The 21,746-nt window shown below is 45.1% G+C and overlaps 1 protein-coding gene across 4 annotated transcripts in view; it reads right to left on the bottom strand.

Annotated features, from left to right (window-relative positions):
- The window catches only part of Ankrd29 (ankyrin repeat domain 29), a 48,859-nt gene that overhangs the window by 17,356 nt on the left and 9,757 nt on the right, over positions 1-21,746 (bottom strand). Inside the window, exons 2-6 of one of the 4 annotated variants that reach the window (XM_087593270.1) lie at positions 20,566-20,685; positions 16,698-16,796; positions 11,493-11,591; positions 7,293-7,391; positions 2,966-3,064 (exon numbers count right to left, since the gene is read on the bottom strand). In XM_087593270.1, the coding sequence (XP_087449396.1) occupies positions 2,966-3,064; positions 7,293-7,391; positions 11,493-11,591; positions 16,698-16,796; positions 20,566-20,685 (516 nt within the window). 4 annotated transcript variants of the gene reach the window in all.

The following is a 21,746-nucleotide window of genomic DNA, read 5'->3' on the forward strand; positions in this document are numbered from 1 at the left end:
GTTTGTGATATTTGTTTTCCTAGACTGAAGTCAGCAGAGGCCCTATCTTCAGAGATGGCAGACGTGGAATGACTGACCTAAATAAGTGAGTCTCTAACTAGAGAGCCGTAGGCTCCTGGCACGTACTGCTGAGCCGAGAACACCACAGCTTGCTTACAACAAAGAGGAAACTTTTCATTGCTCCCTCACCTTAAGTAATTCCTGTTTTTATAAAACAGGTTTCCTGAATAACAATCTTTTCAGACCTGGGCTCTCGCCGTTCCAAAGCGTTGTTAGAAACGGTCTTTGGAAGGGTGTGTCCCTGGTTTTTTCACCACAGGGAGGGTCCTTGACCTCCTGGGCCAGGTTACCCACCGGCCATCCAGGTGAGCCTCACTCTTGAGGAATGCAAACAGCTGGTGTGTTGTGGTTACTGCTGCCTTGCTGCCCTACTTAATAACTTCCTGGTTTCAATGACAGCAGGTGACTCAGTTCACGCCCAAGTGCACATGCACCCATGCAGCCTTTGAAATATCAATTCATATCAACTTGGGGGTTGTTTTTAAGCAAAGAAGACAGTAGGAATGGAATAATAAAATATATTTTACAAACAGACCGGTTAAAGTGACAAATTATTTTGCAAAAGTATAATGAAAGAAACCTGGCAATCTTAATAATCTCTGGCTTCCAAGGTCACAGGGAACTTTTGGTCATAGGACCTCCACATCGAATCCATGCCACTCCAAGCCCACCAACTCCTGTCATTCAATATGACAGAAGGAAGCTTCTGAATCAAAATAAGAAGGGCTAATGAAATACTAAACTCCGACTTCCAAACGACAGCCTCAGCAGGCCTGATGTGCAATGTTTTTCTTTTTCTTTGTGTGTGTATGTGTTCTTGTATAGAGGTGTGTGTGGGTGTGTGGGTGTGGGTTTGTGATTGTGTGTGTGGGTGAGGGTGTGTGTGTGAGTGTGTGTGTGAGTGTGTGAGTGTGTGTGAGTGTGTGTGTGAGTGTGTGTGAGTGTGTGTGTGAGGGTGTGTGGGTGAGTATGTGTGTGTGTGGCTGAGGGTGTGTGTGAGTGTGGGGTGAGAGTGTGTGTGATGGTGTGTGTGAGTGTGTGTGAGTGTGTGTGTGTGAGTGTGTGAGTGTGTGTGAGTGTGTGTGTGAGGGTGTGTGGGTGAGTATGTGTGTGTGTGGCTGAGGGTGTGTGTGTGTGTGTGAGAGTGTGAGTGTGTGTGTGTCTGAGGGTATGTGTGTGTGAGTGTGTGTGTATGTGTGTGAGTGTGTGTGTGTGAGTATGTGTGTGAGGGTGTGTGTGTGAGTGTGTGTGAGTGTGTGTGTGAGTGTGTGGGTGAGTGTGTGTGTGGCTGAGGGTGTGTGTGTGTGTGTGTGTGTGTGTGTGTGTGTGAGTGTGTGTGCCAAGAGTTCCCTACGGGTGTAGTTCCTCAGTACAGGTCATGCTTGCTTTACTGAAGCCAGCTCTTCATCCTTGATGTGCGACCTTTTCTTTTTTTTCTTTTTTTTTTTTTTTTTGGTTCTTTTTTTCGGAGCTGGGGACCGAACCCAGGGCCTTGCGCTTCCTAGGTAAGCGCTCTACCACTGAGCTAAATCCCCAGCCCCAACCTTTTCTAACCTGTATTTCTAGAGCCATCTAAAGCTAAGGGAATCTTTAAAAGTCTAAAATGCAAGTTTCCACTTGTAGCTAACCCTGGTGTAATGATGACTGCTCTAGAGATACTGATGCTCTGCGAGTGCGAGGGGATTGTCAGGCACATCCTTCCCAGCCTCCTGATGTACAGGTGAAGGCCCAGGGACCTTGGTTTGCTTGTCAGAATTACACAGCTGGGCCCACAAGATGGCTGGGTGGGCAAAGGCACTTACGGCACAAGCCTGATGACCTGAAGTCAACCCCTAGAATCCAAGGTGGAGAAGAGCAGACCATCAAAGGTTTCCAATGTATTCTGTAGCACACACGCTCACAAATAACACACTTAATTAAACTTAAAACTTCACAGAGCGAAGCAGGTGTGGTGGTGCATGCTTGCAACCCCCGCATATGAGTGTGAGGCAAGCCTAGGCAACTGAGTGAGACCTTGTCTCAAAGACAAAACCAATCCCCAACAACTGAACCGCAGCCACTGGCAGTGCTGGTGTAGAAGTCTAGATTGCTGACAGCAAGCCTACTATACCCAGACTCCATTCTCATTCCTTATACACTTAGGTTAATGAAGACCCAAGAAGCTTTTGGCCAGGAACACAGACCAGCCTGAGGGTCCACACCAGGTCAGTTAAAACAGAACCCTGCTTAGGAAACTTTGACTTTTCTAAAAGACAACAACAGCAACCCTCAGAGCAAAGCCTTCCTAACCTCAAATGCAATGAATTAATCAGAGCACAGATGGCTCCTGCAGAAAAGTGAGTTATGCTACCTCACATTTATCATATATAAAATGCCCCAGTGTTGAATTCCTGAACTTAAGTATCAGCTGATTGATTGCCAGATATCAGATACTGGCAAATGAAACCCCGATGGCAGTGTGATTGTGAGCGATGAAGGTATAGAACCCACTTATATTTTCCTGATTTCAAGGTTCCTCTTGGGTTTCTGGGAAAGTGTTAGACGGGAGCTATGGCAGCACATCAGGAGAGAGACCAGGTAGGACTTGCCTCTGTTTACCTATGTCGCAGGTCAGCCAACTCTCTTTATTTCAGCACAGTCATAAATTATTTGAAGAAAAGGTGGCAGAGTATGCACTTGACCTCAGACACCGAATACTTATGTTTTTCAAAGTACTGACCCGTGATGTCAGTTTGAGTTCAGAGACACCCAGATGACCTCAAAGCACAGACTAGGAGACGTCTTAATCAAAGTTAATGTCTCATTACTGAGGCAGGATTGAAGACTGCCCATGGTGACGGCTGTTCCAGGCCTGTGCTGCTTAGAATCCCTGCCATTCCCAGCCTTTCGCTCCAAAGGACATTACCTGCCTTGGCTGGTTGACTTTTGCTCCTGAAGACAGCAGAAGTCGGATGACATCCAAGTAACCACCTTGGGCAGCCAGGAAGAGGGCAGTGGCTCCATCCTGAGATAACAGGGGTTTAGATTCAGCTTTCATGTTTATTTCAGAAGAAAAGTAAAAGTTCATGACAAACGTTCCTCATTTGCATTCTTTTTTTCTGTTTCTATTCTTTTGCCAAGTAATAGCTATTAGGTAAACAAATTATACAGAAGTGTGTGTGTGTGTGTGTGTGTGAGAGAGAGAGAGTGGGGGGGGAAGAGAGAGGAAGAGAGAGGAAGAGAGACAGGGAGAGAGAGAGAGAGATATGTGTGCTCACTTGCACACACACACCCCAGAGAACCAGAGGCAGAGAACAACTTCCAGTGTCTTTCCTCAGGAAGGTTCTGTCCACTTTATTGCTATAGGGCCTCTCACTGGCCTGAGCCACCAAGTGGATTAGCCTGCCTGGCCATGGATCCTGAGGGATCTGCCTGTTTTTGTATCCCAGGGCTGAGATTGCATGCATGAGCCATCACATCCAGATTTTCAAAACATTTTTTAAAGGTTTATTTTATTATATGTGTATGAATGTTTTGTCTATACCTACATGTGTGCATGACATGCATGCCTGGTACCTTTGAGAGAGCCCCAACTAGGAACTTCCCACCGGGCCTTAGGGAGGGTCCCTGAGTCCCCCTCCCTTCCCAGTCAATTAATGTAAAGGTCACCAGAACCACCAATCATTATGTGTCTAGTTGCTGTGGCTATAATCTGCCCTCAAAAATTGTATAAAAAGCTTATGAAAGAGAGAGAAAGGGTTGCCTCTCCTCTGGGTGCAGGATGACCCCAGTGTGCTGCAAAATAAACCTCTTGCTTTTGCATCGAACTCCATTCTCGAGTCTCATTTAGGGGTCTCCCGGTAGCTAAGGCTCCCTTTGAGTCTTACACCCCCAGAGACCAGAAGTAGACATCGGATACCCTAAAATTCAAGTTACAGGTGGTTGTGAGCCACCATGTGCGTGCTCAGAACAGTACTTGGGTCCTTCGATTGAAAGGTTTAAAAAGCAACACATGATTTCCACTGCCGAGCTATCTCTTCATCTTTCTGGCAGGAGCCAAGTTTTTGTTTGTTTGCTTGTTTTTTTAAACTAATTATTTTTTAGCATGAGTTCTGGGCATCAACTTCAGGTCTTCATGTCTGGAAGCGAGTACTTCTGAGCCATCTCCCCAGACTCCACTTTCTGTGACTTTACGAACTGGGAGTTAATATTGTTTCCTTGTCGATTTTCTTGCTCCTTTATCTATGTCCCCTCAACATGCAGTGTCTCTGTGTATTAAGGGGTTTGGTAGTTCAGTGGTAACCTAGCCTAGCATGACAAAAAAAAGATTTGAGAAAAACTGTCTTCAAAAGGCTCTTTCCTTGCTGCTCCTTGCCAGCCCAGCAGATGCCATGACACCTATAAACACAAAGGGCAATCTGCACAGAGCTCAACGCAAGGATTCCAGTCTTGCTGTCCTTTCTATGTTGAGGCTGGGGGCTTCTTTTGTCTTCTTTCTCCGAAATAGGTTTTTCTTATTTCAGCAAGATTATTCAGCAAATTCAGGTTGTATTTGTCTAGTTGCTCACTTCAGAATATGTGCATGCATAGCAAGCTCTGTTGTTTCTACTCCATCGCAGACAAGCTGGATGTGCCCCCATGGAGTTAACGCTTAGCTAGTGGTAACACCTTGTTCTGAGAATGCTAATGGTAAGCTGAAACCCCAAACATTTTCTGTGCAAGTCCAGCAGGTATGTCACACCCTCAGAGACCAGAAGTAGGCATTGGATACCCTACTGGAGGACACTGGATTTGCGCAGGGTGTCTGCTAAGCTACCAGACTATGCTGGAAACAATCCTTGAAACAAAGTAGCCGGAACACACCTTTAGGCAGATGTTTGATTGTGGTTACAAATTTTAGCTGCTTCTTAATGTATCAGCACAGAACATTCCCCACACTCTTAGCTGCCACTAACCCTGTAGACTTTTCTGAGATAGAATTCAGGTTGAGTCTCTCACTGTCTCAAAGTTTAGTTCCTCTACCCTACCCTATCCTATCCTGTTTTGTTTTATTTTATTTTTTGATACAGGGTTTCCACTCTGCAGCCCTGGCTGGCCTGGAACTCACTAGGTAGACTCACAGAGATCCACCTGTCTCTGCTTCCCTTAGTACAGGGATCAAAAGTATATACCAGGTCAATTGTTTTTATAGAAATATTTATATTATTTATGGAATATTTTATAGAAATATTCCACTTTACTGAAAGTAATCAGGAATTTACAGCACATGCCACTTTCTTAATTCACGGATTAATTGAGGAGGATCTACTGTGACTGGGGACTCTGCTGAAGTCTTTATTTCTGAGAGCATTCTAGAAGGATAATTGTCTAGTGAGTGCAAACTTTTTTTTTTTTTTTCGGAGCTGGGACCGAACCCAGGGCCTTGCGCTTCCTAGGCAAGCGCTCTACCACTGAGCTAAATCCCCAACCCCGAGTGCAAACTTTATATCCACCCTTGATTCATACTGCTAACTGTGGGTCATGCTGTGAAAACAAAAATTAGCTTTCTTCTCCAAAATCTCTGGGCCCTCACACCCACACATAATCTAGACTCTCAGCTATTCTTTACTTGTGTAGATCAACCAAGAGACAGCCAAAGCTTTAGAGATGCATTTGTTTTTCTTTCTTTTCTTTGTGTGTGTGTGGTATAAGTATGTGTTCACGTGAGTGCACACGTGTGGATACAAGTGTGCATGCATGGGCACTCAAGTGTATATGCTTGAGGTCAGTAGGTGCTGTCCTCAAGTGTGCTTACCCCTGGCACATAGGGTCTCACTGGACCCACAACTCACCATTAATTTGGGTAGATGGTCTGGCCAGCAAGCCCCAGAATCCTCCTGTCCCCTCCACTTTCCCAGTACTGGGATTACAAGTGCACACCGCAGATCCCAGCTTTGTATGTGTGTGCTGGGGATCCAAGCTCAGGTACTCAAGTTTCACAGCAACCGTCCTACCTACAGAGCCACCACTCAGCCCTGCCCGTGTTTCTCAGAACACACACAGGACCTCCTCACACTGCAGCTGTGAACACAGAGACTGACTCTGCTACTCTGAGGGGGTGTCTAGGCAGCCAGGGGAGAGGTACTTCAAGGATCTTAGAGTCTTACTGCAGGCTCAGAGCCTTACAGACTTTGAAGTGCCAGAGGGTAGGGTTAGTTGCTATGGACTTCAAAGAGGCCTGTGATCTGTCAGAGTTAGTGTGGTAAGCTCTGGAAAGGACATTCAAATGGAAACCCGCACACCTACACAACCCAATAGGTGGCTATGCAAACCTAGTGCCTTTGGCCTAAGGGCTCACAGCTACTTGAGGAATGGCCTAAAATCTAGTTCCTGGATAATTGGAAGCAGGACTCCCTCCCTCCCTCCCTCCCTCCCTTCCAAGGTGGGACTGCCAAGTCACCTTATCTCCCATATTTGACTTTTCTTACAAGACCAGGATAATAACACTTGTTGCAAAGCCTATGGAATTTCAGTGACAATTAAAAGGGCCCTTGGGCTATGTACTAATTGCCAATTAGCTGCGAATGGATTCACAGTGGCGACGGAGCCCTTCCCAGTCCTACCTCATGATCACAGCTCCATGTTTTTTACCTATCAGTTCTCTTGACTGACTTGCTTTCTTGGTACCGAGCCACACCACTATTTTTACAACAGGAGGGGAAAATGCATAGGCTGGACCACATGGCATAGGCTGGACCACATGGCTTGTCATGTGTGAGTGAGCACGCACCAGAGGACTCTGGGGCAGTTTGACAGCATGCATGGAATGTTTGTAGATGTACAACAGATTTAAAAGGGAGAACAGAGGTAGGAAATACATGGTTTCTATGACAAGGAGAGCTCATCCGTCAGCTGATTTCTCCAGTGAAAACCCCACTATGTAGGGCTGGGGAGACAGCTCAGTGATTAAGAGCACATACTGCTCTTCCTGAGGACCTGAGTTTGATTCCCAGCACCCAGATCAAGCGGCTTACAAGTAAGTGCCTGTAACCCCAGATCCAGGGGATCTGACACCTCTGACCTCTGTGGCATTTGGATTCATGTACACACCCCCATAGGTATAATTAAAATAATAAAAATACATATTCAAAAAAGATGTGCACTTTCTTTTAGCGCTTTAAGACATACTTTAAGCTGTGGTTTCTGACACTGGAATTTAGATCAAATGTTAGCTGTGTTCAAGGGATAAGCTTGGGCCCTCTCGAAACACTCACATAAAGTTGGTCATGGATGTTGGCTCCGTGTTTCAGCAAGGTCTCCACCACTGGCATGTGCCCATATTGACTAGCAGCCAACAGGGCAGTGCCCCCATCCTATGGAAGGAAAGGACATATACATTAGATATGGCACAATGTGTATTTTATCAAGAACATTTTCCACATAGAATTGGAAGAGAATAGTCCCAGAGATAATAAACTCATTTTCCTTCCGTCCTTTTCCTTGTCTTTATTTTTTTAAAAGACTTATTTTATTCCTTGTTTGTACATGTATGTCTTTGTCTCTCTGCGAGTGTATATGCCATGTGTACGTGGGGGTGCCCACAGAGGTCAGAAGAGAGTGTTGGATTCCCACAGTTCCAGGAGGCTGTGAGGCACCGAGCATGGGTGCTGGACACTAACCTCTGGCCCTCTGAAGAGCAGCAAGTGCTCTTAGCGATGGAGGCATCCATCCAGCTCTCACCTTTTCCTTATGACCATCTTGAGGACATGAGCATGCTGTACACTTGGATAACCTGCCAGGGACATAATGAAGCCATCTCACCAGTTATTATCACCACAAACCTGCCTGTACCAAAGGAGACATCATCCATTCGCCTCTCAATAGGGGAAGTGCAGTGCACGTCCAAGTATGGCGGCTCTGTCTCAGAAGCACGGCTTCTGCCCAGAGGCCCCTTTGGCAAACATCGGCTTCTGCTTTGGAGCTCTTTGGCTATAAGCCACTGAGTTAAGGGTGCTTACCCATCTACAGCCATAGTTTTCATGGGACAGGTTATGCCCCCATTAAAAGAGCAGATGATGACGTCTCACTGTCTGGCTCAGGGTTTCCCTTTGAACATGTGCCAGTTTGTCTGGGTCTCTTTTAAAGCACGGGCCCTAAGACTAAGCAGAGCACCGTAAAGTAATCGTGCTCTAATGTGGAATGGGGCACCCCTTTGTTCCGCCAACCCCACTTTTATCCTTGCGGTTGAAATCAGACCAAGCACTGATGCCAAGCACACTGCGCCCCTCACTCACCGAGCCATCGATGGCTTCCTCGAGCACTAGGCAAGACTGCCTACTAGTAAGCATCTCTTCCCACCTTGGATTTATGTTTGGTGTTCGGTGCTGTGAACTGGGATGGGGAGATTTAAGCTAATTATGAGTAATTCAATGACACGTAACAACTGAAAATATTAATTATGAATATGATAGTGTAGCTTCTTTTTTTTTTTTTTTGGGTTCTTTTTTTCGGAGCTGGGGACCGAACCCAGGGCCTTGCGCTTCCTAGGTAAGTGCTCTACCACTGAGCTAAATCCCCAGCGATAGTGTAGCTTCTAATTTGGGCTTAGGTTTCTTTTTGTTGTTTGTTGGAGTGATTTTTTTTTTAATTCAAAGCAAATTCTACCTTTAGAGGGTCTGGTTCAGAAGATACTGATGAGGCCTGGAAAACAAGCCTTGAACTAGTTGAGTGGGTGTGACAGGCAAGTGACAGGTAGCCTTACCTGTAAAATCTCTGCCACAAAGCTCTGTGTTCATAGTCAAAGTGACATCACATGTATGGCAGGAGCTCGAGAATGCACGCTGAGGGAGGGGGGAGGGAGGGAGGGAGGGAGGAAGGGGTGGGGGAAGGGGACTTTGTGGTAAGGAAAAAGGCTGAGCCAGCTTTGAAGAGTGGGGAATGGAGAGGAGAGGCTGAGGCTGGTAGTTGCAAGACCTTGCTCAACTGCGGTAATCACTATTGCCCTTTTGAGGCTCTGTCCTGTCAACTTTCTGCTCTCTCTGCCCGATGAGGTAAGAGAATAATAAATATACTGGCCATGACAGAAGGACCAGTCTCTTTTATTAAAAACATCCTCAGGCTACAAATTCCATAACTTAATAACAAGAAGGTGATTATTAAAACCTAGTCAGTTTTGGTGGCAGATTCACATTAAAACTCACAACCTCCTGATAGTCCTTTCTTCCCATGGAAAGCTCTTAAGACCCCTGCAGTTGACCTCCTGGAGTCACAGACTTACTCATCCCGGGCTCTGTGCTCTATGGAGCTGTGGGAACACAAGCAGCTGCTTGCATAAAGGCTTTGATTCAGTCATAAATTAAGCAAGAAGGAGGCTGATTTAGTTCTACGGTGTTGAGGTTGAAGTTCAGTGCACTTGCTACCTTAGTTGTGATGTACACGATGTGTGTGTGTGTGTGTGTGTGTGTGTGTGTACACACACATGTGCATGTGCTTGTTTGGATAGCACAGCTTGTACACCGACTCACCCATGTGGAGGCCAGAGGTCAATACCAGGACATCACCCTCTATTGTTGCCTCACTGTAGTCTTTGAGACAGTCTGTTACTGAACCTGGAGCTTATAATTTTTTCCCTCCATCTTTATTAACTTGGGTATTTGTTTCCAGGCCAACATCCCCCTAATCCCTCCCCTCCCCTTCTATACGGCTGTTCCCCTCCCCATCCTCCCCCTTTACCGCCCTCCCTCCAACAATCACGTTCACTGGGGGGGTTCAGTCTTGGCAGGACCCAGGGCTTCCCCTTCCACTGGTGCTCTTACTAGGCTATTCATTGCTACCTATGAGGTCAGCGTCCAGGGTCAGTCCATGTATAGTCTTTAGGTAGTGGCTTAGTCCCTGGAAACTCTGGTTGCTTGGCATTGTTGTTCATATGGGGTCTCAAGCCGCTTCAAATTCTTTCAGTCCTTTCTCTGATCCCTTCAATGGGGATCCCGTTCTCAGTTCAGTGGTTTGCTGCTGGCATTCGCCTATGTATTTGCTGTATTCTGGCTGTGTCTCTCAGGAGAGATCTACATCCGGCTCCTGTCGGTCTGCACTTCTTTGCTTCATCCATCTTATCTAGTTTGGTGGCTGTATATGTATGGGCCACATGTGGGGCAGGCTCTGAATGGGTGTTCCTTCTGCTTCTGTTCTAAACTTTGCCTCCCTATTCCCTCCCAAGGGTATTCTTGTTCCCCCTTTAAAGGAGCCTATCATTTTAACTACAATGGCTGCCTTCAGGATCCTCATATCTCTCCTGCCCCTCACCCTCAGAAAAAGTTATGAACAAAGCATGCCATGGCCCCTGGCTTCCATGAGTGGATGTGAACTTTGGTCTTCGTGCTTATGCAGCAAGCATTCTACTCCACTGAGCAGCCCGGGCCCTGCTATTTCAGTTTTACAATGAAAAAGATAATTAGTAAACTTATGTGTGCTTTGTATTATGTTATATTATGCTATTCTATACTGTACTATATTATATCATATCCAGTATGTTTTAAGGAATGCACACAAATGTACTAATGGGTTTTTGAAAAGGTGGAACTCTATGTAACATCTGGACCATTTGATAGTGTTTCATTAGGGAAAGACCCAGTGGGAACTCCCTTGGCATCTAATTATTATATAAAATCAATTAAGAAAATCTAAGATTTTTTAACATGGGCTAAAGTTCATGGAATAAAGTCCAGGAATTAATATAACAAATAGACCTAAAATGAGCTGAAAGTGACAAGAATCTTATATCAGCTCAAAATTTCCTGTCATAAACCATGAAAAAAATCATGTAAACACAGCACTCATCCTGTTTTGAACCATGCTTTCTTATCTGAACATGAAAAGTGAGGATGAAAACCGCTTTAAAGGAAGAACCATAGTCCCTGCCCAGAGCTGCCTGACTCTGAGCCCTACAGTCTGACTTCATGTCTTTCCGAGGATAGCCCATGAGTGCAGGCTGCCTGCCAGATGCCATCTCAGAGTACCCAGGCTGGCTAGGACCAGGCCATCCCTCTGGTAACTCCCATCACTGCATTGGAAGGAACGCAGACAGAGTAGAACACAGAAATAGGGACTGCTAGAGAGACACCCAGTGAACATCCTGGTTAGTGTCCTGGTTAAACACCTGGTTGGAGACACCAAGCTTGGCATCCCTGAAGAGAAATTGGATGGTGCAGGGGAGAACTTCAGGCATTGCCCTTGAAACTCTCCCAGCGCAAAGCTCAGAAGGACTCAAAGACTGACTAACCCTGAACCACTACAAAAACCCCAGGAAAGCCACTCCCGTAGGCTTCTGAATCTTCCAGCAGGAGAAGCACACGTCTGTGTGACAGATAAGGTGAAAATGAATGGCATGATTGTCGGAGGTCCCCAACGGGGTGTGGACTCAAGACCTCCGAGGTCCCCAATGTTTGTGATTCAACTCAAGACCCAGATTCTCTTACTTTAGTCCGACATTCCGTGGATGCTCCGAAGCCAAAGAGAAATCTCACAACGTCATTGTGGCCTTGTTGGGCAGCGAAGAACAGGGCAGTTGTACCTGACTGAGAGACAGAGAGAGAGAGAGAGAGAGAGAGAGAGAGAGAGAGAGAGGCGGGGAGAGGATTGCTTTAAAAAGACATCTAGCAAAATTAATTTTCAAATAAAACAGATGCTTCCTAGCTCCAAGAGGGCCACATTTGATTTGCTGTAATTTTCTTTCTTTTTAAAAACTTTTTATTTGTATGTGTGGTGTTTTGTCTGCGCATCTGTCCGTGCACCACATGTGTACAGTGTTTATGGAAGGCAGAATAGTACATATTCTGAAATTGGAGTTACGGACCATTGTGAGCTGCCATGTGGGTGCTGGGAATTGAACCGGGGTCCTGTGGAAGAGCAGCCAGTACCCTTTCCACTGAGGTACATCTCTAGCCCCAGGAGGCAGGAGGCTGAAGCAGCAGGAGTGAAAGTTGGAGGCCAGCCTTGGCTACAATAGCATGCCCTATCTCAGAAATTCAAACCAAGCCAAAACAAAACAACGAAACACCACAGTGGAAATGTCTTCCTGCAGATAAATGGAGGAGTAAGTGGCATTGTCTACAATGGAAGATTGTTTTGATTATTTAGCTTTAAAAGGAAGGAAAGAAAGACATACCACAGGGGTGTGAAATGTAAATGGATGGAACATAAAAGATTAGTTGCTTGACATCAGCCTGTTCCACAAGGACAAACACTGCTAGCTTCTACGATGGTGTCTGAAGAACTCAGACTCATGGCTACCGACAGTAGGGAGCCAGTTGCTAGCAGCTGGGGAGGGAGGAAGAGAGAGTCATTGTGTAGTGAGCACAGACTCTCAGCAAGAGTTACTGAGCAAGATGGCCGCCCAGTGGTTGCGCACGCAGCCCTGAAATTGAGTGCACACCACCCTATCTATGCATTTAAAAGTGGTTAAGATGAAAATGGTTTAGACAGTAAACTTCATGTATATTTATTCCAGTAAAATAGTTAAAAGAAGACTGATGACCGAGAATATTTGACAGGAGAGGCAAAGAGACCTCGGACGCAGTGATGGAGAGCTGTAGCCACAGCCATGGAATGTGGTAGCACCATCTCTCAAGGCGGCAGAGAAAGACAGCCACCCTGTGGGCTCTAGCAGGCATGTCCACCCTTGATACCTCAACACCATCATCTACAGAATCCATGCATGGGAGAGGTTATCCTGGGGTACGTGTGGCTCAGATGTGCCTGCAGGGGAATAAGGCCTGCCTACAGTCTGAAAATAGATTTCCGGCCTCCATATCTTCAAGGTAATGAATTCCTGCTTTTTTTTTCTTTTCTTTTTTCTTTTTTTTTTTGGAGCTGGGGACCGAACCCAGGGCCTTGCGCTTGCTAGGCAAGCGCTCTACCACTGAGCTAAATCCCCAACCCCCATTCCTGTTGTTTTTAAGCTGTTCAGTTCATGATGATCTATAATGGGCATAGGCAACAAATACACTCGGAACGGTGTTTGGGAAAATTATAAATCAAAACATGGAAGAATTCTGGAGAACTGTGGTTCCAGAACTTAGTCTCCAGAGTAGAAAGCAATTAATGAGGAGAAAAAAAAAAGAAAAGAAAAGAAAGGAAAGGAATGGAAATAATTCTCCTATAAATTATCTAACTGGAGGTCAGAGCAGAAGTGGGTATAAAATATTTCTCAAAAGTGGAAATATTAATCAGTAACTGTCTAAATTCACATTTTCAGCCATCCCAAACATAGTATTTTTACCCTGTGTGATGGTTTGTATATGCTTGGCCCACGGAGCAGCACTATTTGGAGGTATGACCTTGTTGGAAGTGTATCACCGTGAGTGTGTGTTTTAAGACCCTCATCCTAGCTCCATGGAAGCCAGCCTTCTCCTGCTAGCCTTCAGAAGAAGATGTAGAACTCTCAGTTCTTCCTGCATCATGTCCACCTGGACACCGCCATGCTCCCATCTTGATGATAATGGACTGAACCTCTGAACCTGTAAGCCAGCTCTAATTAAATATTGTCCTTTATAAGAGTTGCCTTGGTCATGGTGTCTCTTCACAGCAGTAAAACCCCAATGAAGGCAGCACTTCAAAGTGACTTTTATAAGCCCACTCAAAGACTGGTGCCGAATCATAGGGTCACGTGAATTAAATTATCCTTGCTCAGCAGTGGGCAATGTCTGTCATTTATATGAAGATGGTCATTATGGGAGCTAGCTGGGAAAAGGGAGTCAGCAGCAGGGATGGGAGGGGACGAGACAGGGAGTGAATGTCATAATGATACACTGAGGGATTACAGAAAGGAGGAGGAGGAGGAAGGAGGACACAGCCCATGACTTCCACAGTCTGAGCTTTGGGTGAAATCAAGACACTTCTCCAGGCACTGTGAGAACCCCCTGTTTCCACAGCTCACCTGGAACCTATGGTAATAGATTCTGACTCCGGCATGAGGGGCTAAGGGTAGACAGCAGGTCCTGTGGACCGTACAGATCATTCTAAGGCAGGAGCATGTGGGATGGGGAAACAATGCCCACAGAGAGCTAACACCTTTGCAGAGTTAATCCTCTATCTCCAGCTGTGTAACACCACCTGGCCACTGCCAGAGCCTGCCTGGAGCCATGGGTGGTTCCCTCCCGTAATTCTCACAGATGTGAATCTGCAGTGCCCCGTGCACTGCTCTCTGAAGGCTGCTAACTTCTAGAACATGTGTAAAGAGGTTTTGATGAAGAAACCTGGGCAGAGTCCAAGACTTGCTTCCAAAAAAGAAATCTAGAAAACACCCAGGATTCTTTCTGGTGTTTTCTTTATTAAGAAAAAATACTTATTTTTCGGTCGTTTTTGATACATTAACTAAAAAATGACTATCACTGTGATTTGAGCTAATTTTTATATAGATCAGTCATGAACATGAATATAGTAATCCCTACCTAGTAGGATTTAAACTTTACTCTGAAATGTGAAATCAGTCTTCAGTGAACACTCTTTCTCTCCTGAAGCCCAGTGCTTCAGGCTAACTTCCTGGTGGTCTCCATCAGGCACGGTTCCTGGGTGTCTACGGTGTTTGCTGTTCAGAACCGTTGGCCTCCAGCTGGTCTCTCTAGCAAGCTCTATGTATTTAAGAAAACAAGGTTAGGCATGTTCTAAGGAACTGTTCTGATGCTGCAAATGGATTAACAGTGGGACACAATGTTTCAAATGGATTAACAGTGGGACACAGTGTTTCAAAGATTCCTGATGCAGGCAATACTTTGGGGCCTCCCTTTGGTTTGGTCTTTGCACTGCCCGAGGCTGGCACAGGCTGGGAAAACCGGAGGGACTGCTGAAGCTTCTGTAACATCCTCATGTGAGACACAGTTTGTGTCTGGACTGCATGTGAAGTCCCCAAGGGCTATTGTTCTCAGGTCACAAAGGTTTCCATCTGCTGGCTTGGTTGAGCCACTAAATGAATGAATAAATATAAAACCACAAAGCCACACACTAGCTAGAAACCCACAGTTTCTCTTCCTCTGCTTTTCTCAGGAAGGTTTCGGTACACCGTGGACCCATGCTTTGGGATCAGATTTTTCAATAAGCAGATCTGGGCCGAATTGTTTTTTTTTTTTTTTCTTAGAGAAAATCTGCTTTTCATTTTAAAGTTACAGTAGACAAGGACTGTAGAGAGAGGAAAAGGTGAGGGTAATTTTAAAATATTCTTCTAAATGGGAATTTTATTTCAGCTGCTGATGCGAAAAGATGGTCTGAAACAATGACCTAGTTATGCAGACTGCCCCAAACACTGTGAGAAGACCGGTTGTGAGGTCTTCACACTGCTGTCTCAATAGTCCAGCCCCACCGAGGCTGAGGACCGCAGCCTGTGGGGTGTTCTTTCCTGGTCTACAGACAGGGCCCATAAGGCTTAGAGGTAGATGAGGGATTATTGGAGGTAAGGCAGATTGCTGGATCAGGGCAGACGAAGCAAGATCAAGAGCCCACTATGGTTAGGAGCTGTCCCTAGGATACCCAGGTTCAAGTGTCCAGGGACACTTGTCTGCAAAGCTTTGTAAGACCAGGTCCTGTGTCAGCTTGGGAACATAGATGGTCTCCTCAGATATGACTGTGTTAAAATGCCCCAGCCATCTTGTTGCTTCAAGTACCCCGACTGGACTCTGGTGTGACCATGCCCCCAGGTTCGCGCTTGTGATGAGAGCTCACATTGTGTGAGGCTCACATTTTACTTCAATGTCACCCTTCAGGACTTTTTTGGAGAACTTACTTAATACGTGGCCAGGTGGAAAACAGCTTTGTAAATGTGGTTTCATTTACAAACTGTTCATTTAATCTTCATGAATAGGTGGCAGACAAAAAAAAAAAATACAAGACATCTGGGAAATTCCTATAAATTCCATGGCATCTCACCGCAAGTGCTTTTTGTTAAAGCCAGGTGGGGAGGCTGAGGAAGGGGAATCATGAGTTCAAGGCTCTCATAGGCTACATAATGAGTCTGTGTCTCAAAAACTTTTCTAAGTTTCATTCATTTATTCACTGAATAAAAAAAGTACTCATTCATGCCGGAGACAAAAATGTATGACTGTTTAAGGGAGGTAATAAGGGTGGTGCCTGGTATGGATCAGATATGGTCTGAATGTGTCTTCCAAAGAGTCAGTGCTAGGAGCTGAGTGTCTAGTGTGGGGATACTGAGGCTTGGGTCCTTTAAGACATAGGCGACAGAGCAAAGGTCATTGGGTACGTCTGTGAATGTGTTCATGCTGAACTCTTAGAGTGTGTTAGTTCTCACAAGCATGGGTTGTAAAAAAGTAAGAGTGCGTTGTGCCTTGTCTCTACTGTACATGGTGCATATGCATCTCCTGAATCTAGATATTCAGTCCTCAAAATTATAGGTTAAATGAACCTCTACTTAAAAAAAAAAATATCCAGCATCAGTTATTCTGTTATAGCAGCACAAACAGATGAATACAGCTGACAGTGGTACATTCCCAGAGCTTATTTTAGGCTATAAACAAACAAATAAAAACAAACAAATAAAAAAACAAACTCTGCAATGGGCTCTGGTATAGGAACAAAGCAACTGCGACTTCTGTCCTCAGAAGCAATTTATTACCGTAAAGTTCAAAGATCTCTTATCCCAGATATGTTTAATCCACAGGCATAGCCTGACTTACCTCTCTCTGGAGGTTGATGTCTGCTCCCTGCAGAACCAGCTCCCTCACACAGTCTATGTGGCCAGCATAGGAGGCAACCATGAGAAGTGTGGTGCCATGCTACATGGAGGAGAGAGATGAACAGTTATGCCCTCGTGGCAGAAAGGGAGTCCAAGAGGGACCGCAGAGATGCTTAGCTTCACGCAAAAGATGCCCAGGTGACAAATGGCATCATCACTAGTGAGTGATGATGGGGATTGGATGGGAGCAAGCAAATGGGTAGGTGGCCAAGGTTGGAATTTGAAGGATACAAATTCACTTCCATGCATCAGCTTCAGAACCTGTCCAAGGAAAACATCACTGTTGCATTTCAGCCAGCAGAGGTACGACATTCTCATTTTATGACTCATACTGAATGATCCCTGATCCAGACCACTGCAGGATGTTAGAGTACTCTATGTTACTCTATGGTTTTGAAAATTGTTTTATTTTTGTCTTATACATTTGCAACGTAAGTTGATCATTTCCACCCAGACCTTTCCCTCTCTCCCTTCAGAGTCCCATTTCCCTTCCCCACACACATCCTCTGCGGGCCCCTGCCCTCTGCCATCCCTTGTGCTGTCACTCACTGAACCCAAGCACTGCAGCCTGCTGAATGGCTCTGTGGGCTTGATTTTGTGCAGGTCTGTGCAGGTCACCACTGATACAGTGAGCACAGGAATGCAGTGTCCAGAAGATGCATTTGAATCTAAAAGCATCTTAAATTGTTTTCTTGCTTTTTGTTGAAGCCAGGTAGGGAGGCTGAGGAAGGGAAATCATAAGTGGTGTTAAGAGAGAGGCCTTATAGAAAGTGGTTAAGACATGAGGGACTTGCCTTCCAAGTGGGATTAGTGTACCTGTGAGGAGCTCAGGAGTTATGAAGAGTGGACACCAAACCCGCAAGCACCTTGGTCTTGATTTCCCAGTCTACATGTTATGACCAACACATTCCTGCTGGGTATAATAAAATACCCAGTCCAAAGTACTTTATTATAACACGTCAAGTAGACTCTCAGGTTAGAGCCAATTTGTGTAAACAGGCTATAAATGCACCCTTTTACATGAGATGTAAGAAAAAATATCTCACAGGTCACACAGCTCTCAAAAAAAAAAAAAAAGTCAACCATGAGCCGAAGAAAGTACCAAGTATGTACTTTGGATATTTAAAAGAGGAAAAAGAGGCTGGTGAGATGACCCAGTGTTTAAAGAAAGTATATTGCTATTACAGAAGACCCATGTTTCTATAGCTTCAGGGGACGTGACCCCACCATTTTTCTGGCCTTCAAGGGTATTTGCTGTCATGTACATGGAAGGAAAAATAGCCGTGGTGGAGACAGAGGCAGGTAGATATCTGTGAGTTCAAGGTCAACCTGATCAACAGGAGGAGTTTAGAACAACCAGGGCTGTGCAGAAAAGACATCTCAAAAAACTAAACAAAACAAAACAACAACCCAAAACAGGAAAATAACCTTAAAAATAAAATTGATCTTTAAAAGAGAAGAAAAAAGCTTTAGTCTGATCTGTTTTAAAGAAAAGATGAATAAAATAAATAATAAAAATATGCCTTTATAGATAATGTTTAATTCCATACCATGATCAATTGAAACAAAGATTGGTTCCATAGAGGAGCATTAAAAGGTATCATAATACAATGTACATTTCCCTTATATTTAAAACATAGACGCTTAACTGATTTTTGGATCCTGAAATGTTGAGAGTATTTTATTTTATTGACTGAAGTTAAAAAGTATATTTCAAGACTGATTTGCTTTGGACAAAGTATGTATAAATGCATGTAAAAGAAGTAAAGCTCAAACCAAAAGACAGCAAAATAAACACATTAATAAGTTTAAAGAAAGATTGCAAGAATCTTGTAAGCTAGGTTAAAATCTTGGTTAAATAGTAGTGACAGCCCCCGGTCAGTCACCACCAGAGCAATCCTGGGATGCAGATTCCAGGCCCAGGTGTCCCAAGAGAGCAGACGCCTAGCCAGGACATCCCAAGAGGAACAAAGGCTTGCAGTGTCTTCGGGGAGACACGTGTCTTTGTCCCCCGAAGCACTGACTGGCCTCTCAAAGCAGCAAGCGGTCTGAAGCAGCATCCTTCACACGTGCTCCAAATGTTATCTTAATGTTTTCCCAGAAACCTTCTGATTAAGTAACTACTACATTCATTTTACAATTTATCTCATTTATTGTTGTTGCTCTATGTGTATGGTGTGCATGTACTGTGGGGAGAACATCGTGGAGCACACATGTGGAGGTCAGATGACAACTTCCTGGAGTCAGTCCTTCCCTTCTGCCTTCTATGGGCACCCGGAATCAAACTCAGCCTTACAATCAGGCTTGGGTGGCAAGCACTCTTACCTGCTGAGCCATCTCACTAGAGGGGCTAATTTATCTAATTAATCTAAGAGGGATAATTTACAAACATATTCATTTAGTAGTCAAACGTCTATTCTGAATCTGACTGCAGGTACCGGGAAAGGTGGGTCTGTGAGCACAGCAGGGTGACTTTCAGCTGGAACTCAGAGGGTGTCACAGGAGTGTCTGAACAGGAATGACTTAAAAAAAAAAAAGAAAGAAAAGAAAAAGAGGAAAAGCAGTCACCAGCATGGTCAGAGGCAAAGACCACAGGCAGCAACTAGTCCTCTACCCCATTATTCTGGTCAGTGTGGGGCAGGAATTGGTCCATTGAGACCAGAATGACGGTTCACAGATGCCCGGAGTCCTCTGTAAGTCTGGGTTCTGATATAGAACAGATAGTAAGTATATTCACATTGGGATAATCTGAGGGAATTTAATAAAGGAACTATTCAACAAGAAGTGGTCTGGCAGTGTAGTTCTGGGGCTCTGTGACTGGCCAGGCACAAAGTACAAAAGTAATGTAATAAATAGGTCCTACAAGTGTGAGAGCCAGTGCCAGGCTGACCGGGGAGCCCGTTGGCCTCTCCACCTTTCCACTTGCCTCCACCGCTCCACTCTCCTCCACCTTTGGCTTCCAGTGGATGCTTTATTAGTCAAACCGAAGGACAGAGGGAGGGAGGCTTCTGGGGCATTGCTTGTGATTCAGATTCTGGACCCAGGAGCAGACAGAGGAAGAGACAGGAATGGATCTGGATGTCCCTGATAACCCAGTGAGCAAACTGGGGCAAATCCTTCCATTTCTTTCTTGGACTGTTTGTGGGTTTCACTTGCAAATTTGTTGTCAGAGCTGAAGATGACATACCCTGCCTCAAGGAGAACGGTAAGTCTCCTTGAGAACATTTTGTTTCAAACTACAAAACCATCTCCTTATTTGAGGACCTCCTTGTCCCCAGGGATGTGGTGAAGTCTTGCTAAACACAGAGACTTGCTGGCTGGTAGCTGGGGAAGGGAAGGGACTTTTGGTGGGATGTGACCTTGGTAGTGGCCCCTGTTTTATTTCCCCTTCTAGCTCACCACTTTTTGGAAAAAGGGTGTCTTCCCTTTTTCCAAAATGAAAGGACAGAAGGCTGGTAGAGGCTTCAATTTCTCAGTTTTTGTATCATGTATTAAAACCACAACTCCTACAGTCATGGGAGCCCACATGTGCTCTGAATTATCCTCAGCCTTTTCTTTTTGACAGTTGTGTAGTAAACAGCCCTTTTATTCTTGGAACTCGCCAAACTGCATCTTAATGGAAGTCTCATTCACAACGTCAGAGGCCTTCTGTTCTCTTCCTCATTATGTTTTTAGGTTTTTAGAATCCTGTACCTTAGGATTCTTGGAAAAGGTGAACACAAGCAAACACAAGAACAAGTGCACAAGCGAGTGAAGGAGCTCATGCCTGAGGAGTGCAAAGGCGTGCTCTGGGCATGCAGGTACCACACCCTCCATACACTGTCTCTGCAATCCACGTCCACACGGCCACTGTTTAACAGCAGTCTCAGCAGGGCCAGGTTTCCCCTCTTTGCTGCCCAGAATGCAGCGTTGGCAAGCGGAGTTTCCTTCTGCAAGATCGGAAAGAAACAGGATCTTAAAATAGAAGTCAGAGATCATGGCTGCTTCCATGTACACACATAACAGTGTTCTGAGGAAGGGGTTTCCAGGACGATCATCTGTAAGGCTGCCCTCCTCTGCATATATGAGGCTGTGGAATTCCAGGCTGTGAGAGGGATTTTAGTTACTGTAGACCTCTGAGCCCAAAGTTGTCTGCAGAGCAATGCTCTGACACAGCACAACCGACGCCTTACCTCCCCTAAAGTCTTGCCTTCCTGCCTCTGTTGGTTCTTTGTTCACAGTTTCCTTTAAACTTGAAATGAATTTTTCCCATCCTAGAAGGACAAAGTTCTGCCCAGATGCCATTTCCTTTCCAGAACATTCAGAATAACTCTTTCCTTGTATGTGAAGCAAAATCGCTTCCTTTCCTTACCCCCAGAAGGAGATTAGTGGTACCTTCTTTGTGTTCACAACATTTTCTAGCCAATTCCAGCTATTGGGGTAGGCAATTTACTTTCTTTCCACCTAATTTTTTCCCCCTTCAACTGGAACTTGCCAGAAGTGCTGGGTGAGAACTAGGGTCTTTGGGCAGAGAATGCTATTTTGTATCTGAGTCCAAAGTACTTGGGCTCATGGGAGTCATTGTCTCCTTTTGCTTTAGATAGAGATCAAAATACATGCCTTCAAGTTGGGGGGGGAGGGAAAGAGATATTGAAGTAGACTAATAAATAGGTACTACTGTTTTTTTTCTTCTGAACTGAAACACTCTTGGAAGAAAACTCAGAAGGCTCAAGAAGTAAACAAACTTAAAGATCTCAGGAAGTTCCTAAAACTTACAAGATTCACATGACTTCTTCCCCAAGGTTTCAAGGTATACTAATTGCTGAGGAGAAGAAGCTCTCTCGCCAGCTGAGCCCCTGCCAGTCCTGCTGTTCAGGGAGCTCCAGGGAGGCAGCTTTCTAGGACTGTTGCCCATACTGGGGTGGGCTTTTCAAGGATGAAGCTGCTATTCAGTCACTCATGCTCTTATAAGTAATCCCCGTAATTCATTGGTTCACTACACTAGACCTGG

Source organism: Rattus norvegicus, chromosome 18, assembly GCF_021556685.1.
Source record: "Rattus norvegicus strain SHRSP/BbbUtx chromosome 18, alternate assembly SHRSP_T2T, whole genome shotgun sequence".
Classification (NCBI taxonomy): Eukaryota; Metazoa; Chordata; class Mammalia; order Rodentia; family Muridae; genus Rattus; species Rattus norvegicus.